Below are 22,043 nucleotides of genomic sequence, written 5' to 3' on the forward strand. Positions count from 1 at the left end.
TATATTACCCCTTTTTAAGATTTGTTTTTGGGCCAGCGGCCCGGGCCACGCCTAATCTTTTAATAATAATAATTAATTTCAATTTGATAGCGCTTTTCTATGCATTACGTGCCTACTCAAAGTGCTTACAATGGTTCATTCATACATTGGGGGGTGAAGCGGCGAACAGTCGACGCCAGCGTCATCACTTCCCACATTCACACACCAACGGTGGCGAGCTCACACCGACCGACACATTGGAGTCAATGTGGGGTTCAGTGTCTTGCCCAAGAACAAGGACACTTTTTTTTTTTTTTTTTTTTTTTTTGCGGCTTACGCCTTTTATTGATTTTTGAAGGGACAGACAGTAGGCTGACAGGAAACGGGAGAGAGATGGGGGGATGACATGCAGTAAAGGCCGTGTCGGGCTCGGGAGTCGAACCCGCGGCACACTGCGACTGGATTACCAGTCCGGTGCCCAGACCGTTACGCCACGGCCTGGGCCAAGAACAAGGACACTTTGACATGTGGACAGGAGGAGGAGCCGGGATTCGAACCGCCGACCCACGGATCATTGGACGACCTGCTCTATACCTCCTGAGCCACAGCCACCCCTAAACCTTAACAACGTACACCATGCAGATCTTTGGTGTAAAAGTTAATTTAACTTTGACGTAAGTTTCCTTAATCTTCTGTTCAATGTGTTTTTGTCATTTTCCCAGGGCATGTCTCTGCAGAAGAAGGCGGCTGAAGACAGGCTTGCTAGCACCGGTTCCGGCCAGTCCTTCCTGGCCCGGCAGAGGCAGGCCACCAGCACGCGCCGCAGCTGCTCCGGGCACGTCCAATCGGCTACCGCAAGGTAGACTACACCAATGGGCGCCAGAGAGCATAGAGCGTAGATAGATGTCAGGTTTTTGTTTTGGGACACACAGTACACACACGCTTCCAATTCATATCAAAATAGTGGTTCCCGTTTCCCTTCTTTCTCTGAATTAATTCTTCTTTCCTTTTTTTTCCTTTTTTTCTTTTTTCTTTTTCTTTTTCTGATCAGATCCTTGAGGTAGAGATGACATGCCACATGTATTCCCTGAAGCCCTTTATTTTTTTCTGAGTATGCATCCCTTTGATGGTATAGACATTCATTCATCCTTTAATGTCTCTTGTTCAACGTGTCCTAACATTTCCGTGATGTTAGACATGGTGAACGGTCGGAAAAAAAAACAATACCACCCCCCACTCGCCCCCGGACAACACTGACCCCTCCTCAACTCTGTGGTGCACCCACAGGCAAGCAGAACAAAGCTGAAACAACAGCATAACGCGTAAACCACTCCACTACTGTCTCCCTGTTCTACTCCTCTTGGTGTGTTCTCATGTTCTCATTAAGGAGAAACTTCTTTACCTGTTCATGCAGTATTTATGCAGCCAACATCCCAGTTGAGATTATTTACTTTTTGCTTCCCCCCCCCCCCTTTTTGACTGGAGATGGTGTTTGGTTTTCTGTGAATTTATTGTTTTACCCTGGCTTGAAGCTGAAAAAAAAAAGAACGGAAGCAATTTTCTGATATATTTGTCGGTGAATGTCTTTGAATATTTGTATACAAATGGTTGATATTTTCGTAAAATGGCTCTACAGCGGTGTCTAATTTATTACATGTACTGTCCTGTGGAATGAGGTCAGCGTTGAGGTAGTTATCGACAGATTATAGAAGTTGTAAGTACTAGCAACCTGGCGATAACAGTATTCTCATGTCAAGTGTTAATTTTTATGGTGTCATTAACTATGTGTCGTGGGTCTTCAGATCGTCTTGGAATTATGGGAAATCTACAGTCTGCTATCAATCATTTGGAAACACAAAATACTTCAAAACAGGAAAACATAGATGACTATGGCAGAAAGCCAATGCTATGCATACTTTCTCTATGCTCTCTATGCTATGACAATATTTCTGTCAAGAATATACGACTTTCAACTAAACAACAATTACCGGTAGTCATTACGCTATAGGCATCTTAACTCATTGCTTCCTGTCCTGGTTATCTAGCTGCCAGTTGGATTAAGTTGCGCTCACTCACTATACGTTTTACCATTGGAAGTGTGGTTTTGGTTATAAACTAGTATTACTAATACAGACGGACGAGAGCGTAAGAACTTTGCATAGTTTATGGATTATGTGTGTGTCAGTATTGTGTTTTTGTCCATGCCAACTAGCCCGCTTTATCTTGCCAGATAATCCCAAATAATCTCAATTAGAATACTCTTGACTCATCCATCAATTAACATTGTATGTTGTTCAGTCTCCGTTGCCCCGTGTAGTCTGTTGATTGTTTTATCTGGTACATGAGTGATTTCCCATAGCAGGGTTCCTACGCAAGTAAGGAAAATCATGGAAATTAATTTCATACTTTTCCAGGTCTGGAAACGTATGGAAAAAATATGCCTGGTCGGTGATTGCACCTCGTGCTGTCGCCTATACATACTCCCGTTTTAGGTGATAAGGTGACCACTGAAAGGGTGGTTACCGGTAGTAAAAACGGAGAGATGTGTTTGGGTGAGCGGTGAGTCGCTTACCGCCGTGGCATGATGTCATGTTGTAGTTTTCGGTGGTCACCTTTATCACCTAAAACTGGGACTATGAAGGCCTTTAGGTGCCTGGGGTGTCCGTACTCCCAAGGGGGCCTCCATACATACATTCTGGCACTTTGCAGTCACGTGGAGGGAAATTCTTTGCTGTTTTTCAAGCTGCCCCGGGAAGAGCGCCACCTGGCACCAAATTTTCCGGGCCGCAGCTTGCCCGTGAAATTCTGGAGTCTGGATAAGTTTGGAATTTTGAAATTCCAAATGTGTAGGAACCCTGCCATAGGCTAAAAGAGCTCTTGTATTAACCCTGCTGATGGTCTCAGTAGCCAGGTGATCAGAGATCTCCATCCCACCTACTGATCCATCTGGTGATGTCTAAAATTCAAGAAATCGGCTAAAGGTGAATGGAAATTCACTCCGAAATGTAATGACACGACGGCATTGCAGAAAGACCGTAGGTGGGAAATCCCTGGTCATCTGGCTATACACAAGCTTACCCTGCTGTAAGCCTGCCTAAATCAGGACCCAAATACTACACTGAGAAACGCCATCTGACTGGTCTCCTCTCTCTCTCTCTCTCTCTCTCTCTCTCTCTCTCTCTCTCTCCTCCCTCAACAGCAATGTTACTGCATGACCACGCCGCCAATGAGTTTACCAAATCTGGCTTGGCCTGGCTTGGGTTGAACTGGGCTGGGCTCTGGCATGTCCTGCATGATCTACCTGCCTGTCTACCGTTTACTTTGCATGACTTATTGTTGAGTTGAGCCTGCAAAATGATCACGCTGCCACCAGCAGTATGTGAGTTACTTTACAACTCTTCTGTAACAAACGGATGAGGTGGAGGGGGAATGGTTGTATACCTCCACCACTCTGACTCTTCTCTTCCCTGCTTTCAAACCAGCTCTCCTATCACACTCTATTTCGTCCATCGACTCTTTTTCCTCCCTTATTCCTCATGGACATAACTGCTTTTGCTTCCACTCTGCAGCTACTCTTTTCTGATTCAACCCAATTAAGGCACATTGTGGGGGGGGGGGGGGGGGGGTAGAGATAAGCCACTTTCTGGTCTAAAATGTAGCAAACATTGCATTGACCAAACGGCGTATAGTATTGGTCCGTGTCATGACGTGGGCAGACTTGTGTCAGGATACCTCACTTGTGTTTCTCCATGGGTGTCATGCTCCCTCCGTTCAGAACGCTGGTGGTAGGAAGGATATTGTATTCACCAGAGGGAAAACTATAAGGAAGTAGATTTTTTTTTATGTTTCGTTTTGTTTTTTGTTGGGTTTGACAATGACTTAATGATCAATGGTTGGCAAATTGTTTTTATATCTAATCATTGTGTTGCTGTTCATAGTGTGTATAGCTTGCAGAGCAGTTGAATTAGCGATGCATTTGTCACCGTGTTACTTTTTTATAAAACGGCACATGGCAAAACGGTTAACGCAACCCTTCTCATGAAGTACTCTGCAACATTTTAAAAGTGCTTTTACCTCAATTTAGAGAGTGTACCATGTTCAGGAGCAATTGGAGACTGTGTGGTAGTGTAATTGATAGACTTTGACCTCCTGGGCCCAAGGGTTTGAAATGCCATCCCCGAGGAGCACAGGCTGGCTAGATTCCATCATTAATAACCAGCTTTTTTTTTTAAATACATTTTAACAGACATGATATTATAGTGGAAATAAGTCCTCGTTAAGCCCATGAGTCCATTAAGCTCATAAAAAAATAGGATGTAGTTGAATAATTGTTTTGGAAATTTGCAGTGCCTTGTAGTCAAAAAGCCTGTTCAAATAGATTCTCTAAACAAAATAACGAATTATTGCATCCGCCAATCAACTTGAATGTAATCGTTCTAGTTTCTGAGGTTTATTGCTGGTCATTTTCAAAAAGAAACATTTCACTGTAAAGTTCTGAGTTTATGGAACCAAATTCAGGGCTGTTTGGTTCTGTTTGTATACTCGGAGTCTGATAGTTAAATTAACACTATGGATTTTACTGTGTACTGTCCATGTGCTCTTTAGATGTAGATGGCTTAACGAGGACATTTCACCTAATTCACTTGATTTTGTTCCATTTGCCTGTTTTGTTATATAACTTTTTTAAAGTGCTATTTATTATTTATTATTTTACCCCTCATTTAGTTTACTGTGAATGTAGGGTTTCACTGCATTAACAGTCCATGTCAATAATTTGCTAAATATGGATGATGTTAATAGCTTGTTTTGTATGATAATGTAAGTCTCCTCATGTGTCTAAATTCGCTTCCATATTCCCTGTTACATCAATAAACAGTAGTTAGCATATAATGGCATTAAAAAAAATGCCTTCATGTGTTACCATGGTTGGATAGCAGAGACATGATAAGGCTTTCCCATAACGTACAACTGAAATTAATTGCGGTGTTGTCAAAGCAGTACGCACAAGAGGAGACTCCTTTTCAAAGTTTCTTCTTGCCGTCTGTCCGTAGTTGGAGATTGTGTGTCCCAAGTGAAAAGACAAAAGAGCTAGTTTGTAAGCCACTTGCCATTAAACGCCACAGCCTAGGCTAAGTAAAGTCAAGTTCTACTGGTCTCCTAACCGTCCATCCCCATACGTGTAGGTCTTAGTAGCAGTATGACTGTAATAGTGTTTTAAAAATATTTCCCTTTAAAGAAGTAGTAAACTGAGATCATTTCTGCCACAACTCGGCTGAAGCAAATGAGGCACTCTCGTTTTGCTTATACGTGTATACATAATGATGATGTATACTGGATTAGCTCCGTTTTGGGGTAAATATTAAGAGTTGTTACATTTTGGCTGAACTCGTTTAGCCTATGGAAAGCAATGTCTTGTCTGTCTCTTCAATTTAATTTACATTATTGGGTGGTAGAGTAGAAAAAATATATTTTTGCCCAACATAAATGATTAATATATAAAACGTAAATCACAATGTACCGCCTAATTTATACTTTCTTGTATAATGGTGCCACGTTGCCAAAATCTAGCCCTAGTTGATTTTCAGGCAAAAGTAGGAATTTGACTTAAATATTAACAATCCCAATGTGTTTGTATTCAACAATACATTTGGCATATTACCCACACATATAAGACAAAAAGGGTGCCTGAGTTCTGTGTAGGGTGGTATAATAATGTGTATTTAAGATTTAAAAACAACTAAAGGCTAACAGGTCTGAGTCCGAATCTTATCACCACCACACGTGTAAATGATTGCTGTATTTTATACTCACAGGAAGATGTTTTTTTTTTCCTTTTTTGTCTTATTTTAATTTAACTGAATTAGTAAATGAGTAGCAAATAACCTTTCCATTTGCCAAGTTTTATATTGCTTGTATACAAATCCTCTGTACATATTATACTGTATGTGAGAAACTGGTTGGTCATTTTTGACAAGGAGAAAAGAAAAGTATTGGCAGGATTTCATAGTCTGTTACAAATAAATAATGCTTCCTATACTGCAAGACTTGGAAATAAAAATGTAAATAAAGCTTGTATAAAACAGTGTCTTTGTTATTGGAGTCATTCCACGAAAAGTCTCTGACCTTTTCAGGCGTGTGCGTGTGTGTGTGCGTGTGTGTGCGTGTGTGTGTGTGTGTGTGCGTGCGTGTGTGTGTGTGTATTTTTTTTTATCAAGATGGGGAAATGTATTTTTGTGAGTGGACCAAACAGCGACCCCTGTGGTTACAGAATGCGATAAGTCACTATTTTCAGTGCAACATCCCGTGGTCACCCGGATGAGGGTTATTAATGTTTTGCAGCTTTCGACGGCTAGGCTAGCTGGGATATATATTCCAGCTAATAGTTAAACTGGCCGCTATGTTGTCGTTCTGCCATCCGGATAGGTGCGCATTGAGCACGGCGATAGTGGGACTACTATAAATGGTAAGGCTACTGAATATATATATATTCCCCTTTTTGATAGCATCGCAAATCGATATATATAGCTGCCGGTTTGTTAGCACTCTGGGTTAGAGGGCTAGGGTTAGCAAGTATAGTAGAGACTAGTCTCGATTCCAAGATCCTTATTTATATATTTTGTGTACATCTTATAATTGTGTGTGTTTGCGCGCGCCCGTGCGCGGGACAGTACATTTGCAATGCCCCTATAGTATGTACTGTCTGTTATGTATGTACATGTATTCAATTGTAGTACAGCTTGACCCACAAATGACGTATACTCGTTACACCTAAAAAATGAATGAAGGCGGGTGGTAGGCTATGTGCATGCGTGTGTGCTTATGAAAATAAACAATCCCCATCCCAATGTAGCATGTCACTTAGCCCCTTTCGGGACCCTACGTAAAACTTTTTTGATATTTTGTTTAGTTTTACGTTGGGTCCCTGCTCGCTAGTGTATTTTCGTATGGAAATTCCTAAATGCGGATGTGGAGATTCTCTCTAAAATAGGACCCGCGGCATGTGACGCCATTATTTTCCTTGAGTTATTCTGAATTCGGTAACTTTAAGTAGCTATACATCCCGGTGCGAATATCTCCTGTGGCGCGGAAGCCGTTAAGTATTTTTAATCTTTGTTTGACCGATTTGGTCGCTTTATTTCTTCTTGTTTGTTTACCGTTTATTGTACCGCCTCCCGGTGTGCGGTTGGCTTGTGAGGCTACGTCCCTGCCTCTGATCTGCTGTGTCATAGCTATAGCGCCACTAGCTAGCCAGATAGGCGGTACAATGAGGTGTCAATAAACAAGAAGAATCCAAGCTTCCAAATCGGGCAAACATATATTAAAAATACTTAACGGCTTCCGCGCCACAGGAGATATTCGCACCGGGATGTATAGCTACTTAAAGTTACCGAATTCAGAATAACTCAAGGAAAATAATGGCGTCACATGCCGCGGGGAGGCGTTTTAACATGTAAACATGAGCCAGTAAATGTTTTAATCAGGTGGCATGGACGACGTGGAACAGGACCCAATGCACTGGGTCGAACAAATGTCAGAAACTTCAGTAGCATTTGGGTTCTGCTTGGAGGGCTACATGTCACTATGCATGTCACATCACATGCTGTGATTGTACAGTATTGGTGCAATGCACCAGCAAGCCCAAGTTTACCCTGGGGCTTACAATAATAGTATTAATGTAAGCTGGTAAAAGTTTCAGATGAATTTGCCATTGTATTAAAAATGATAATGGGTGCTGCACGGGCCTCATCCATTGAGAGCACCTTCTGAGACTATGAGTGCACTTTGAACTGAGTTTAATAAGTGCCACCGTCCTTGTCACTTCACTCAGCCTTGAAACCTCCCAGTGTGTTGAGTTGTACACTTTGCACAAGAAACGTGGGCCCCACGAACACAATGTTGCTGAAGATGCCTCAGAAACTGGTTAAGGGACACTACATGCAGCTGGGCAGCTACCAGCAGCACTGGCCTGTGCTGATCCCTCAGAGGATCCGACTGTACACCTACGAGCAGATCCCGCTCTTCCTCCGAGAGAACCCGTTCATTACAGATGGCTACAGGGCTCACCTGCCATCCACACTCTGCCTGAAGAGGTAGGTCGACTCGTCGGTTTGGTTTGGTCATAACGTCCACAACTCCACATTGACTAAAGCAGTTGTTCCCAAGTGTGTCTTGCATCAGGGCCAACTTGTGGTGTTCACGGCCCACACATGTGACCGCAGCGCCTACCCCCTTTTTTATCAAATGTATTTCTATTCCAACCTACATGTTGGTCCACTTGCCAGAATGTGAACCCAGACATGTTGAGTACACCCAAAGTTTTATGTTAGCAATGTTCAATTTATCCCCCAATTATTAAAGCGAGCACTGGAATTTTCAGCGCAGGGAGCCAGGTTCAAATCTGGGGCAGAACAGGAAAGTCACATAGTGCTACTTTAGCTAACAACGGGCCATGCTTCTCCAATTTATAATCATGTGGGATTCATTTGTTTTTATTTTATATAGCACATGTGGGTAAGAGTAGATTTGGAGGTTTAAGATTGGGATCTGGAGTTGTCTTAATCTTTTCTCTGAGAGTATATTGTATAACAGAAAATACAGTATAAGAGAAATATGAAGTGTGTGTGTGACTGTGTGTGCATGTGTGTGTGCCCCTCCTCGTTCCAGTATCTTCATGTTGTCCAATGAGACTGTGAATATCTGGACCCACCTACTTGGCTTCCTGTTATTCTTCTCTCTTGGGGTCAACGACCTTTCCACGGTGCTGCCAGTCTCCGGGGCCCACAGAGAGGACTACGTCATCTACGTAATAGGACTGTTCTGCTTCCAGGTAACCTTCACGTGTTTCCACAACACACACACCTGCGTGCGTGCGTGCACGTCAGTGTTGTTTTTGTGCAGCAATTTTTTGTTTCAGTCATAGTCTCTTTAATAGTTTTTCATTTAGTTTCAGTCACATTTTGGTCACCTGGAATGTTTTGGTGTTAGTCTTAGTTTTAGTCTTAGTGTTAGTCTTAGTTTAGAGATTTTAGAGATTTTAAGTCGACTAAATCCACAGTTGATTTAGTCGGCTGAAATGTATTTTGGTGGGCGTTGATGCCGTCGTAATGGCTAGTTTTACACTTATATAAAATAGCCGATCTACAAGCCCACTAGATCGGCTATTTTCAGCAAGCAACTAATTGTAAAATGACTTACTTAGTCTGTAAGTAAGTCACTGACTTACTTACTGGATCTCTTGTCCATTAGTTCCTTCCTAACATTTTAGTCTAGTTTTTATTTGTTGACGAAATTGTCAGTATATTTAGTCTTAGTTTTAGTCATCATAGCTTAGTTTTCATTTAGTTTCCATTTAGTTTTCGTCAGTGAAAAAAGGTAGTCGACGAACATTTCTTGTCTTGGTTTTAGTCAACGTAAACAACACTAGTGCACGTCATGTGTGTTATTATTATTATTGGATCATTTTATGATCCATGCCTGAGTGAATTAATAATGTAACCTACACATCATAAAAACCGTCCATCCAATCTGATCCAGCTGGATACCTTTTGTTTTTTGGATGTTATTGTTTTCCCAGTACTGTCATGTCATCCCATGTTTTACAAACGGGATGATATGATAAGATGTTGGCTTGTGAACAATCCACCATCTTGTGGCTAACTTTGCCACTACAGAGTGCTACAAAGTGGCTGGGCCACTCTATTGTTCCCTCATTAATAAATAGCCATTATTTTTCATTAGCATTCATGGGTGTGTATTCTTGATCAAAACAAGCCCATCAATCGTGTCATTTGAGTATCACAGTACAGTATCTTCAATCATAATTGTCATCAGTTATGTCTGCAGACTAATTCCGTAGATCAGTTGCGCTTGTACTTTGGTGTACCCTTAGGTTACGCGTTTACATATCCCATACAGGTGCATTGCCAATACAGTATGTTCACCTCAAAATATTCAGGTTTGTAAGAAATGCATACAGTACTAGCTTGTGTAGCCTGGTACAATATCATATGTCAATAGTACTTGTTGTAGCATGAAAATGTCTGGGTGACCTACTTTTGCTTTATTTAGAACAATGCAGTAGTAGACCTGCCTGCCTACCGTAGGGAAATATTTTGAGTACCACAAGAGTGTAACAACACTCGCATTCGCAGAATCGCAACACTCTTTTTAATACCGCCATTTCCCCCACTCACCTCCAATATCATCAAGTAATTCAAGATATAAATCAACTATTTAGTAATTGGAGGCTGTACAAGTTCATTCACTGTTGGTCTGCAATCTTATATATTTTTTTAATTGACTCAAACTACAGCTGATTGCCTTGCTGACTTGCTGTGTGTCATAATAAGTTGATCTTTAATGTCATCAATCAGTTTTACATATTACTAAATATGCTTTGATGGATCACGGCTCTTGTTTAAATAAGTTGCAGAATTAGACCAAATCTGTCCCAATAAGCATTATTTAACAGGGACACAACAGGAGTGCTACAGATGTCCCTCAAACCACTGGTGCTCATGGAAGGGAGTACTATCCAAAGAGAGAGGAAGAGAAATGGCATGAATAATCCAGGTCCAAATAAATAACCAACCGTGCGTTCGGGAGGCACCTTCAGGGTGTATAGGCAGTACACACTTTAATGGTTGTGTACTGTAACAGATGTATTTGTAAGATGGCATACAACAGCTGACTACACCCTAAATTGTAATTGGGTACCAAAGCAGTTTTTCCCCCTGAATATTGCAGTGGGAGTTTTTGATATTACTATGTACTATAGTACATCAGGAAGAAGCAGGACTCAACCATCAGGATTCGAACTCCATTATTTCATCACACCGGAGAGAGACTAGTGTCTCCCTCCAGAGCTTCCCCCAGCACCCCCTCACACACATCTCCCACACATATTCTATACTGTCAGCAGTGTACAGAGTTTCAGGAGTAACAAGAGATGGTCATTCCTTAAATGGACTCTATTCTATAGTTAACTCACACAGTTTGAAATAGGTTTACACGAGTCGGGCAGTCTCTAATGAGTTTGTCAGTGAAGAACAGGTGGTAATTAGAGTGTTAAGTATCATCTACTAGTAGGCTACGTTAATTAAATTAATCGATACCATAGTGTTTATATGCATTTTCGCCACCACAATATCCAGTAACGCTTATAAACGGAAGCTCTCCATAATGTTTGCTTCTATTCATTCCACAGCTGGCTTTTATGTAGTAGTAGGGTATAACTTTTGCGTCACACTCACATGACAATAATTGGCAGGGCTACCTACTGTAGCTCAAAATAGGTCTTAAGTGGTGACTTGGCAACTCCATGAGTCATCTCCCTATATTTATATTTGGAATTTAATGTTCTAATTCCTTTGAAACCTATACAATAAAACTTGATTAGTGAGATTTTGGACAATGGAGGTATTTTCCGGTAATCTTAACTACTCATCCCCATTCTAAGGGCCCATTCATACTCCTATTTTAGAGCTGAATAAAAGTCAGTTCGGCTCTGTAGAGCCTACAATGTGATGTCATTTGAGGTTTGGATGGGCGGGTACCGTCCTAAAGTCGGCTCTTAGGTGCTACTGAAAATTTCTGACGAGCCGAAATCATTTCGGCACTACAGCGCCGAAACAGCGGTAAAATAGGAGTATGAATCGGCCCTAAGAGCGAGCATTCAGTTAACATAGCTTGTACCTTTTTATTAGATCTGCTATTTGTGCAAAGATATTTGGTATTAGTGTGGGGACAAAAAGAGAGGAGCAAGTACAGACCCAACTCGGTGTCAAGTTGACCAAAGTATACAGGGACTTAAGTGTTTAACGCAAGGCTGACATCGAATTTCAGATCGTAAACATAAACTGTATAACTGACAATGTCTTCCTTTTTTAAGGTGTGTATGCTGTGTTCGGTCGGCTACCACATGTTCTCATGTCACCGGTCGGAGAACACGTGTCGCCGTTGGTTAGCGCTGGACTATGCGGGCATCTCCGTTGGCATCCTGGGCTGCTATGTACCCGGGATCTTCTATGCCTTCTACTGCAATACCGTAAGCAAGCATGGCTGAATGTGTCCCGTTACTGTCTGTGTCTCTTTATTCAGATGGTCCGCTTTGGCTGTAGCTTATGTATGTATTCTGGAGAATTGACGTCATATGTGCCTGAAATATGGCGTACATTTGTGGCAACACAAACATTAAATGCCATGACGATGAAAGTCGTATGTATTGCATAAAGTCATGTCATCTTACATGATCATGGTGGTTTTTTAAAACATTGTATCATGGTTAAAATAATAATATAAGTTGACAAATTAATTCACAAAGAAGTATCATTCTTTTTTTTTTATCGGACGATGTGCGACGACAAGAGCGGCCCTCACTTCACGCGGGTGTGATTTATTTTAACCCATTCTGGGCGGGAACCCCTACAAGCTCATAGCCGCATAAGAAATTGAGAATGTGGCACAAATCTTTGAATATATATATTCTTTTTAAAACGTTTTTAACTCGCTTCTGGGGAGGTCCCTGGAACCACATATTTTCAGACGGGGGTCGGTGGCCAAATACATATAATTCTGGGGGTCCTTGACATGAAATAGTTTGAGAACCGCTGACATAGAAACATGAGGTTTTTCAGAAAACTGTCATTTCTAGAATCGTCCTCAGGTCTAAATGGGTTTCAACACGTTTTAAAGTTTTGACGACCTCTCCTCCTCCTACCCTCTGTCCCTCCCTCGTATATAGGTCTGGCGGCAGGTGTACCTGGTGATCATCCTCTCTCTGATCCTGGCCGTCTTCTGCGTCCAGGTGCACCCGCACTACCTCAGCAACGACTGGCGGCGGCTGCGCACGGCCATCTTCTGCGCGGTGGCCGGCATCAGCATCATACCCGCCTGCCACTGGGTGTGGCTCAACGGAGGCTTCACCACCAACGTCATACAGGTGAGGGTAATGAATGAGCACTGCACAGTGGTGGAAACAAGTACCTAAGAACTTTTACTTAAGTACTGTACTTAGTAAGTAGACTTTTGAGGTGTTTGTACTTTACTTGAGTATTTCCCATTTCCAGTACTTTTACTTCTACTCTCCACTACATCTCAGAGCCAAACATTTGTACTTTTACTCCACTGCAATTATTTGAAAACTTTAATTACTTTGGCGATTTTAATTTTGATTAGAAAACATACAACTCATTGCATGCCACATGACGCCTTTGGACGCCTCCCCCTGGTGGCCGAGAGTGCCACAGGACGCCTTGAAAAAAAAAAAAAAAAAAAAAAAGATCCATATTTTGAAAATTCCTCTAATCTGGTGTGCAGGTGATGACATGCACAATAGAATTACATTTTCTTTCTTTTAGTTATAATGGGCTTCGGTGGAGGGCTAAAACTGGTGTCCACCAGGTGGCACTGAATGAGTTGTTAAGCCCATGATGTAAATCAAGTTCAGGTGCCCGGTCATGTGCCCGGTCAAATGAGTGCTATGAAAACTGATCGCATCGCTCTACAGCCCAGAGGCGCTTGCTGACGATGGGCACATTTTATTAATGGATTAAATGGGCCCGGGCCCTCAAGGTGTTACGGGGAAAATGGTCTATAGAAGCCTCGGTTGAAAATGTACACTGTGTGTGTGAATCTCCGTAGGTTGTGTAATTGTGGAGGTTGTGTAATGGTTCTGTGTTGTTCTGTGTTGTTCTCCGTGAATATGGCTGTTGTAAACCTCCATTCTTTCGGTGCAGATCTTCTTCCCCCGTGTGTTGGTGATGTACCTGATAGCAGGATCCGCTTTCCTGTTCTACGTCACCAAGGTGCCCGAGCGCTACTTCCCCGGTGAGTGTCCGTCCGTCTGTCTGTCTTGGGAGATGGAGAGATAGATGGTAGGGCTGCAACTATGTTGGTTGTTGTCTTAGCTCTTAGCGATTACTCCTTATCGATTACTTTTTTTTTATTAGCCCATTTTGGGCCTGGCGTCGAAAGAATATATATTCAATGATGTGAGGCACATTTTCACGATTTTTCAAAAATAGCAGACCTACAAGTTCATAGCGCGGCACTCAGTGATAGAATATAGCTGTCTTTTTAGCTTTTACATATAAACTGTCATATAATCACAGAGCTGAACTAAATTCATATTGTGAAAATAGTTGAATAACTTAATGTTGAATAATGATTCACTCTATCATAAATATTTTTGTAAAACAATCTTGTTTAGAAGAAATTCTGCCTAATGATGATGTCACTGGAAGACTGGAAGCCTTGATGCCGTTGTAATGATTGTTTTTTTTTTTCACTTGCTGAAAATAGCCGATCTACAAGCCCACAACGCGTCGCGCTGCGAGCTTGTAGATCGGCTATTTTCAGCATGCAACCAAGTGTAAAATGACTTATACTGGATCTCTTGTCCACTAGTCCCTTCATAACATTTTCACCTAGTTTTTATTTGTTGACGAAATTGTCCGTATATTTAGTCTCAGTTTTAGTCATCATCAGCTTAGTTTTCATTTAGTTTCCATTTAGTTTTCGTCTGTGAAAAGAAGGTAGTCGACAAACATTTCTGGTCTTAGTTTTAGTCGACGAAAACAACACTGCAACCAGGCGTCAATGGGCTAGTAAGCATTATGAAGGCTGTCTCTCTCTCTCTCTCTCTCTCTCTCTCTCTCTCTCTCCTAGGCCAAGTGAACTACGTGGGCGCCAGCCACCAGGTATGGCATGTCTTGGTGGTAATGATGTTTTACTGGTGGCACCAGACCGCCATATACTTCATGCGCTTCAGGCACACCCATCCATGCTCAGACCAAACCTACAGTGGATAGAAGAGAAACACGAAAAAAAACTGGGGACAATATTATGACTGAATTATTTGGGTCTCTAGACCACTGCTAGGCAAAAATGGAGGCAAAAATATAACCCATCGGCCATTTACCTCTAAACCAGTGGTTCTCAAACCTTTTTTTATTTCATGGACTTCACTCTTGAGAGTGTGCAAACTACAACATGTATTCCAAATGGACCCTCACAGACCTGTAAGGGTCCATTTGGAAGTGGAACCCTGAGCCCTGAAAGGTCCCTGGACCCCACTTTGAGAACCACTGCTCTAAACAATTGGCTACTGTCTTGAAGGTGCTGCATATTTTTTAAGGCTAATATCTGATGGTTACTGCTGAACTGCAAGTTTTCAATTGTCTGACATGGTCCGTTTTTCTCGATAGTGGACTCATGGCTCAAACTGTCCTAAATTGTTCAGTAGCTAAGTTTAAACAGCAGACCGGTGCACTTTGTCACTATGGGCTAGTAGCCAGAGCTGTAGACGGGGGACTCGTACTCGACTCGTGAAAGTTGCAAAAGTCAGGACTTGCAGCTTGACTTGAACTCCTCTGCTGAGGGATTTGGTGTAGCCTACTTGTGACATCACTGTTTTAAGACTTGACTCAAGACCTAAAAAAACCCAAAAGTGATCAGATTTTACCCGGTAAAACCCTGTAGCAAACGGCTTACTCGTAGAACGATTTAACTACAGTATCTCTATCACAGCCTCCCTACTGTACTGTACTTTAGTCCCCAGTAAGTGGCTGAGCACTGCCAAAACAAAACCCGAGTGAGGCGTATACTGCCACCGGCAAATTGACAATTTCCTGGGGGAACAGTGGTTCGTTATTTTCCCCCCGCCTGCATGCATTTGGCATTTTGGTAACGTGCCATGTCAGAGGAGAAGCACCTGCCTTTGCCAAGTCTCGTGTTGTTGTTGTCAGACGGTTGGAGATCTCTGCCTATCAATATGTCTGAGTGAGGATATTTAAACATTAAGAGCTGAAGCAATTCAGAGATTTACATTTGCATTGCAGCAGCGGAACCAATACAAAGACTTTAGGATGGTCCTACATATTGGGACAGTGTCAGGATTGGTTTTCAAAACGGTAGGCGTAGGGTTTTTTTTTCTTCTCCGCAGCGGTTCTCGCTGCTGTCCAGATTCAGCCGTTCTCACACACGTATTGGTAGGCTGAGGGCTACTCGAGGCTAGCTTGTATGAGTCTGTTGCACCTTCGTATGAATACCTCAAAGATTTCAATACAGTACATTCTAACATTATTTTTTATTATTTATTATAAGATGTTGTTCGTTACGTTACAGGATTGCGTAAAGTGAACACCCCTTTTCTATGCACAATATTGTCCATAGGGAGCGTCTACCTCAAATGTATTGACTCTAGCGTCATTGTATGGCCTAGTCGACGTTTATCTTTGAAGGCTAATAACAGGAATGAGATCAATGTCCCCTTTAAAGCTCAATAATTATGTTTGATGAGTGAGCATTAAATCAGGAGTGTAGTACTGGAGATACCACCACCAGCTCTTTGAAGCAGACAAACTCTTGTCACTCGGTCACAGGCATCATTTAATTAGCATTTACACTATGATGCTCTCTCGCCTTTTCAACTACATTCAAATATTGTGAATAAATCCACAATGTAAAGGTTGTAAAGGTCTTCTGCAATCTTCCTAGCTGCAAATGCGGAGAGATATATTTTTGTAAGTGATTGCTTATTTGGAACCGTATCTACGGTAAGTACCGTAACTGAACCGATTGATCTATGATTGCATATGAGCATATTGACCAGTCTAGTATACCAATACCGACTGATCACAAATTCATGTTGGTCAATGCAGAGAAGTTCTTATATGAGGCGAGTTAAGATCCCCCTATAGAGGGATTATAATGCAAATGAAAAAGAACATGAACCTGTGGACATAGCGCCCCTCCAGCGATATTTACGTCAGACTTCTTCCACAACACTGTGGAAATGACCAGTGTGCAGTGGTACTGAGCATGGTGCTTAAAGGTCAGTTTGATTTAGATTTAGATTTTGAATACATAATAATGATATATTATTCAGCCACATCCAGTGTATTTAGCCACTGCACCACTAGGGTACGCCACTGCTAATGTATGTTCTTTAGCTCGACAGCATGGCTTACTGATAATAGCAGATGTACAAGGCCACCCACAACACTTAGCAGATGCGAAGCGTTATGAGCTTATATATTGTCCTTTTTTTTGCCTCGTCTCTGTCCTGTATGACTCTGCATGTATTGTGCCCGTTTCCCCAAATGGAACCCTTTTGACTTGAGTCAGATTTTAAATACAAAAGAAAATTCAGGGTTCGGGACTTGACTTGGACGTGTCTCGAATGACTTGAGACTTTACTTGGACTCACCTTTTGATGACTGTGGGTGACAGTGACTAAGCTGTTTGGGAAGCTGGAAGATTCCTGGTTTTATCCTTGAGCAGGCTGATGCCTTGCATGGTTGCCGTCAGTTTTGAACGGGTGAGTGTAACTCGCATTGCAAAGCGCTTTGGATAATGGCACCATAGCAGACGTTTTATTTGATTTGACTTGGACTTAAAGCAGCTCTGCTACTAGCATGCTACTAGCACTAGCTACTCAGCTCTGCTACTAGCATGCAGGACTTAGCAGTGGTTCTACACAGAGCCTATTTGGGGTCATAGGGCAAATCCTTATGAAAGGCCCATGGAACTAGAATTGTAGTCCTATGGAATAGTCATTAAATAGATCACATCACACACACACATGTCGGCACAGTTCAGATCTAAGATCAGTCAAAGTTACATTTAAGTCCATCAACGTCTCATTTCAGAGAGAAGGGACTCGGTAGGCAAAATTCCTATTGCCTGCTTGTTCTTTTTTTTTAACTCTATGCTAGGGCTTGTTAAGAGTCCTGATGTCTAGAGAGGATTCCTTTTTTTTTTTTAAGGGGCGCTAGCCCCTCCTATGTCCAGCTTTGAGGGTTTGTGTAAACACAAACATTGAAGACAAAAGTGAGGACGCAAATTGTGATTGGCCAGATAGAGATGATGTATGATGATAAGAGCGCCCCTCACTTCACAGGGGTGTGATTTCTTTCCCCCTCTCCCTCATTATGAATCTTAGATCTGAACTGGCCTTTGTATTTCCCAATTCCCATAGAACTATAATTATGTTACTTACATAACATTCAGTTGGTGTTGCATGGAAATGTTTTTAATTGCCTAGCAGGTAGGAGAGATAGTTCTGTAGTGGCCTATGAGACCAGGGGTGGTAATTATTTTTAAATGCTCAGTGGGAAGTACACACTGTAGACAGTCATAGAAGATTAAACCAGAGCTACATCATGTCTCATCTCTTATCAGAGCCCAACTGATACATTTGTCTGGTCGATATCCGAGTGGAATAAAATGAGAGTGGCGACACTAGCGTTGACTCCCATTGTAACGATGGAATGCGGACGTGCTCATTCTATCTCAATGGGATAGTTCCAATGTTTGGAACTATTAGCCCATAGGCACCCGCTTTGCGGCGAGATCAAAGCGTGTCGCCACTCTCTTACTATTCCACTCGGGTCGATATAAAGTCCATTATTTCACTTTTTTTTACAACGTCTGTATCAGCAATTATACAGCCATTGTCCCCGGTGTTGTGTTTAGGTTTTCTTAAAAAGAAATGGCCATTCTACAAGCTCAAAGTGTCATAACACAAGGCATTGTGAGCTTATAGATCAGCTATTTTAGTGGTTAAAATTGAATAAATAAAATTTTGTTTATTTAAAATAAAAAGGTATGTAAATGTTCACAGATCTTCAAATTGTTTTTAAAAAATATGTCAATATCGGTCAAAACATTGGTAATGATGAGTGGTCTGGAACTCCAGAATCGTGATTGTATTGGACTCAAAACTTTGGCATCTCTATATTCTTCAAGTTACCTCACAATTATCAATGCATGAGGCCAGCTAAATTGATTTTCTTTAAGTGTATCAGTATCACAATGTCTAGACAATACAAGTCTTGAGCTATGTTTGTGTTATCTATCATCTAACTTTTTTCACATTGTAAAATTAACAAAATAGGGCTGTGCCTCATAGTCGAATAATCAATTTTGGTCTTTGTTAGTTGATTATTATTTATAATTTTTTTGCTTTTTTTCTCTTTCTTCTGATGAGCACATCTCTTGTAATGTGTATAAACCTTTAATTCTACCAGTCTTTTGGCCAATCACCAGCCGACATAAGCCCTTATTGTTCTACGTCAAATAGTACAATGAAGCACATCCAATAGTTTATATATTTTTAAATAATTCAAAATAATATTTTCGGATATTTGACCAAAACGGGGACGCCAGAGTTAATGTGAACAATAAACCAACCGATTAGTCGACAAATTCCAATGCCTATTAGTAGACTAAGTTGACTACATTTAGTCGAGGACAGCCCTAGTGAACAACAATGGTATTATTTTGTTTGTTTTTGTTTGTTGCCTCTACTTTTGCCTTTATCCAGGCTTCTCTGGAATGTACTGTATGTATGGGATTCATATATATATGTATGGAAATGCAAAAACAAATCATGAGACAGGTTTTTGAAACAGCTGGAAATTCACCACCAACCACACTGTGAAACAATGATCACTGGGGAAAACTATTTATGCCATGAAGTGTTGTGAATTTATATCAGGTAAAAGCTGTAAGAATGATAAAAAAGTAATTTAATATTGGAATGTATATATATATAAGAAGAACCCTGCTGTTATTTTCTGTACTTTTATTTCCATTTGTGTGGCATGTTTTACCTCCCAGGATAAATGTAATCAAATGTATGTTCTTTATTCCATAACGTTTTAATGCTTTGGAGGGGATTTAAGTCCCCCCCCCACCTTTATGACTATGTTTTACAGTTGCCTTGTTTTTTGACCACTCGAGCGTAAAGGACAAAAACCTTAACTTGTATCCATTCATCCATCTTCTCTGTGATGAAGAGCTCTCTGGATATAGACTGCTTCAAGGACCACTTTTCAACCTATCTTCATATAATAGGTCCTCACTAATAGTCATGATAAAATGGCACAATTATTTTCCTACTCGGTCTGTGTCTCATAGGAGGGCTGCGGGCAGTTCAGAAACCCGTCCACCAGTGACATCATCGATGGGGAATCCAAGCTAATAGAAACTGCAGGCTTTCTATAGTCCTGAAAATGCAATGCAAAAATGGAAGCCATCGTTATCACGATAATAAAAATCTAAATTTTGTAAAATTGTAAAATGTTGTAAAAAATATAGTTAAAAAACCTATTATATGAAGATGGGTTGAAAAGTGGTGAAGTGGTCCATGGCTTCAACCACTTAAACTTGGTTTAACCGGAATCCCTCAGGACTCTGTACTAGTGACTTTTTTTGTTTGTTTAAATATCTTCGCTGAAAGTAGCCTACAAGCTCGCACAACAACAACGCATTGCGAGCTTAGAGTATATATATTTATAGAGAAGGCACCCAGAGGAAATCTTGAGGCGAAATGGACATAGTGGCCGAATGAAGGTATTGCAGCCTGGCCCCAAACACATGAACGCGCTGTCCGTTGACTATCATTGTACACGTTCACGACGGACGACGCTCGTGCGCGTTCAACGGCAGCGCGTTCATGTGTTTGGGGCCACTCACCATTGCAATCCGTCCCAGAATGCACTCTGTTCCTACCCGGAAGGAGGAGTGAATCCACCTCATGCGCTTTTGAGCAACTCAATGCAAGTGGATGGGAGGAGAACTCGGGTGTCTTCTCTATAGATATATATACTCTATGATTGCGAGCTTGCAGATCTGCTGTTTCTCGTGCGAAGGTTTCCCCCCAGACTACGGATGCTGCTGGGGTTTAAGTGGTTAACCCTCTTGTTATGCAGGTGCATGTGCTGTTTTTGTAACCCGACTCCGCCAGCTGGCGGCAGCAGTGAGTTCCTCCTCCTCCCATCTGGTCTCTCTCGGGCAGAGACGATGCACTCCGAACAAAATCTGATCGGAGCGATATGCGGCCGCTAGAGGTGCGATCAACGTGAGACTGTATTGTAGCTGTGCCACAGCGCAAATGTAAACACAAGCTAAGCTAAGACTACGACTCAAAATTGTCATGGAGATATCAGATCTTTGTCCCCGCTGCTTCCGGTTCATCGTTTCTGCTTGAGAGAGACCAGATCAAGTTATAGGAGGAGGGAACCTGTGAACTCGATACTGCCGCAGTCTGGCCGAGTCAGGCTACTGTTTTTGGTGCGTGGCGCCAAATCGGGGCATTACACGTTTAATGAGGATCTGTCAGAAGGAAGCTCTTTGTATACCGTTAACTCCATAATGCCAGTGTATACCTGTATTCTTTGATTGTATGGTTTGTTTTGTTTCTTTCTTTTCTTATATCTGTGAGCAATGCTGCATGAACTGCCACAGACAAGTTCAGAGCACTTGTACTGCACTTTGCAGAACTGGGATATGCACCATATAGTGCTGCGAGATCTGATATTTTTGCCTTTTTGGAGTGTGCGTTACATTTGATTCTTGGAACATTTGCCTTTTAATTATACCCTGGTTTGTGGTTACATTTTTTTGAATGACCTTTTTATGACCGTTTGTATGTCATCGTTTGGTTTCAGAGCATGGTGGACCATTGTGGTGTTTATTTCGTTGCCTGTTTATAAAACGGTTGAATTAATCAAGAATGATGTAAATAAACTAACCCTGCAGGCCTTTTTAATAACTTGAAAGGAGCTCACTTTTTTATTTTGTACACAATGCATGTTATGCTGCCCTCTATTGGCTCGATTTTAAAAGGACAATTTAAGGTAAGGTGATCTATTACAGCATTATTTTTGGTCTTTTTAAGTTTATGGTGATGAGCAGAGATTAGGGGAGTCATGAACAGATTTATTTTGTTACATAGTATGTACAGTATATTTAAAAAAATATACAATCATTTTAAAAATATTGTAAAAGCAGTTAGACACAGACCACTTGTTTCAAATAGAATTAGGACAAATTAAATAAATAAAAAGGTATAAAATATAATATTTCAAGTGGAGGAGAGATGCTGATCATATAAGTATAATCCTAAATTAAATGGTTGAATAATCACAATCTTCCAGTTCCAGATGACATTGCAAACAGAACATCAATTTGTCAGTTTCAAAGTATACGAAAATGGCCAAAATAAATAATATATATAAATGTTTTTAATATGCATGGGAAGAAATATGCGTTAGAGG

At 41.3% G+C, this 22,043-nt stretch overlaps 2 protein-coding genes and 1 long non-coding RNA gene across 6 annotated transcripts in view; all 3 read left to right on the top strand.

The window, feature by feature from the left end:
• Positions 1 to 3,582, top strand: part of hook3 (hook microtubule-tethering protein 3) — a 39,912-nt gene extending 36,330 nt beyond the window's left edge. For 2 of the 4 annotated variants that reach the window (XM_083793660.1, XM_083793662.1), the window contains 2 exons: positions 702 to 838; positions 3,179 to 3,582. In XM_083793660.1, coding sequence (XP_083649786.1) covers positions 702 to 838; positions 3,179 to 3,194 — 153 coding nt within the window. In that variant the 3' untranslated portion in view covers positions 3,195 to 3,582. Of the gene's footprint in view, positions 1 to 701 lie in introns of all 4 variants that reach the window. The other 2 variants (XM_083793661.1, XM_083793663.1) reach the window with 2 other exon arrangements.
• Positions 3,583 to 3,593: 11 nt separating this feature from the next.
• On the top strand, positions 3,594 to 6,062 carry LOC310879196. The gene is made up of 2 exons (XR_014570952.1): positions 3,594 to 4,427; positions 4,479 to 6,062. It is a non-coding gene; the product is annotated as an uncharacterized lncRNA (long non-coding RNA).
• A 248-nt stretch (positions 6,063 to 6,310) lies between these two features.
• On the top strand, positions 6,311 to 16,720 carry LOC310878685 (progestin and adipoQ receptor family member 3-like). Its single transcript, XM_083793052.1, has 7 exons — positions 6,311 to 6,442; positions 7,808 to 8,069; positions 8,644 to 8,806; positions 11,870 to 12,025; positions 12,722 to 12,919; positions 13,716 to 13,806; positions 14,647 to 16,720. Exons 2-7 carry the CDS (start codon positions 7,873 to 7,875, stop codon positions 14,787 to 14,789), a joined length of 948 nt encoding a protein of 315 aa, XP_083649178.1. The 5' UTR covers positions 6,311 to 6,442; positions 7,808 to 7,872; the 3' UTR covers positions 14,790 to 16,720.
• Positions 16,721 to 22,043: the final 5,323 nt, after the last annotated feature.

This window comes from Protomyctophum parallelum, assembly GCF_964188405.1.
Source record: "Protomyctophum parallelum genome assembly, chromosome: 21".
NCBI lineage: Eukaryota > Metazoa > Chordata > Actinopteri > Myctophiformes > Myctophidae > Protomyctophum > Protomyctophum parallelum.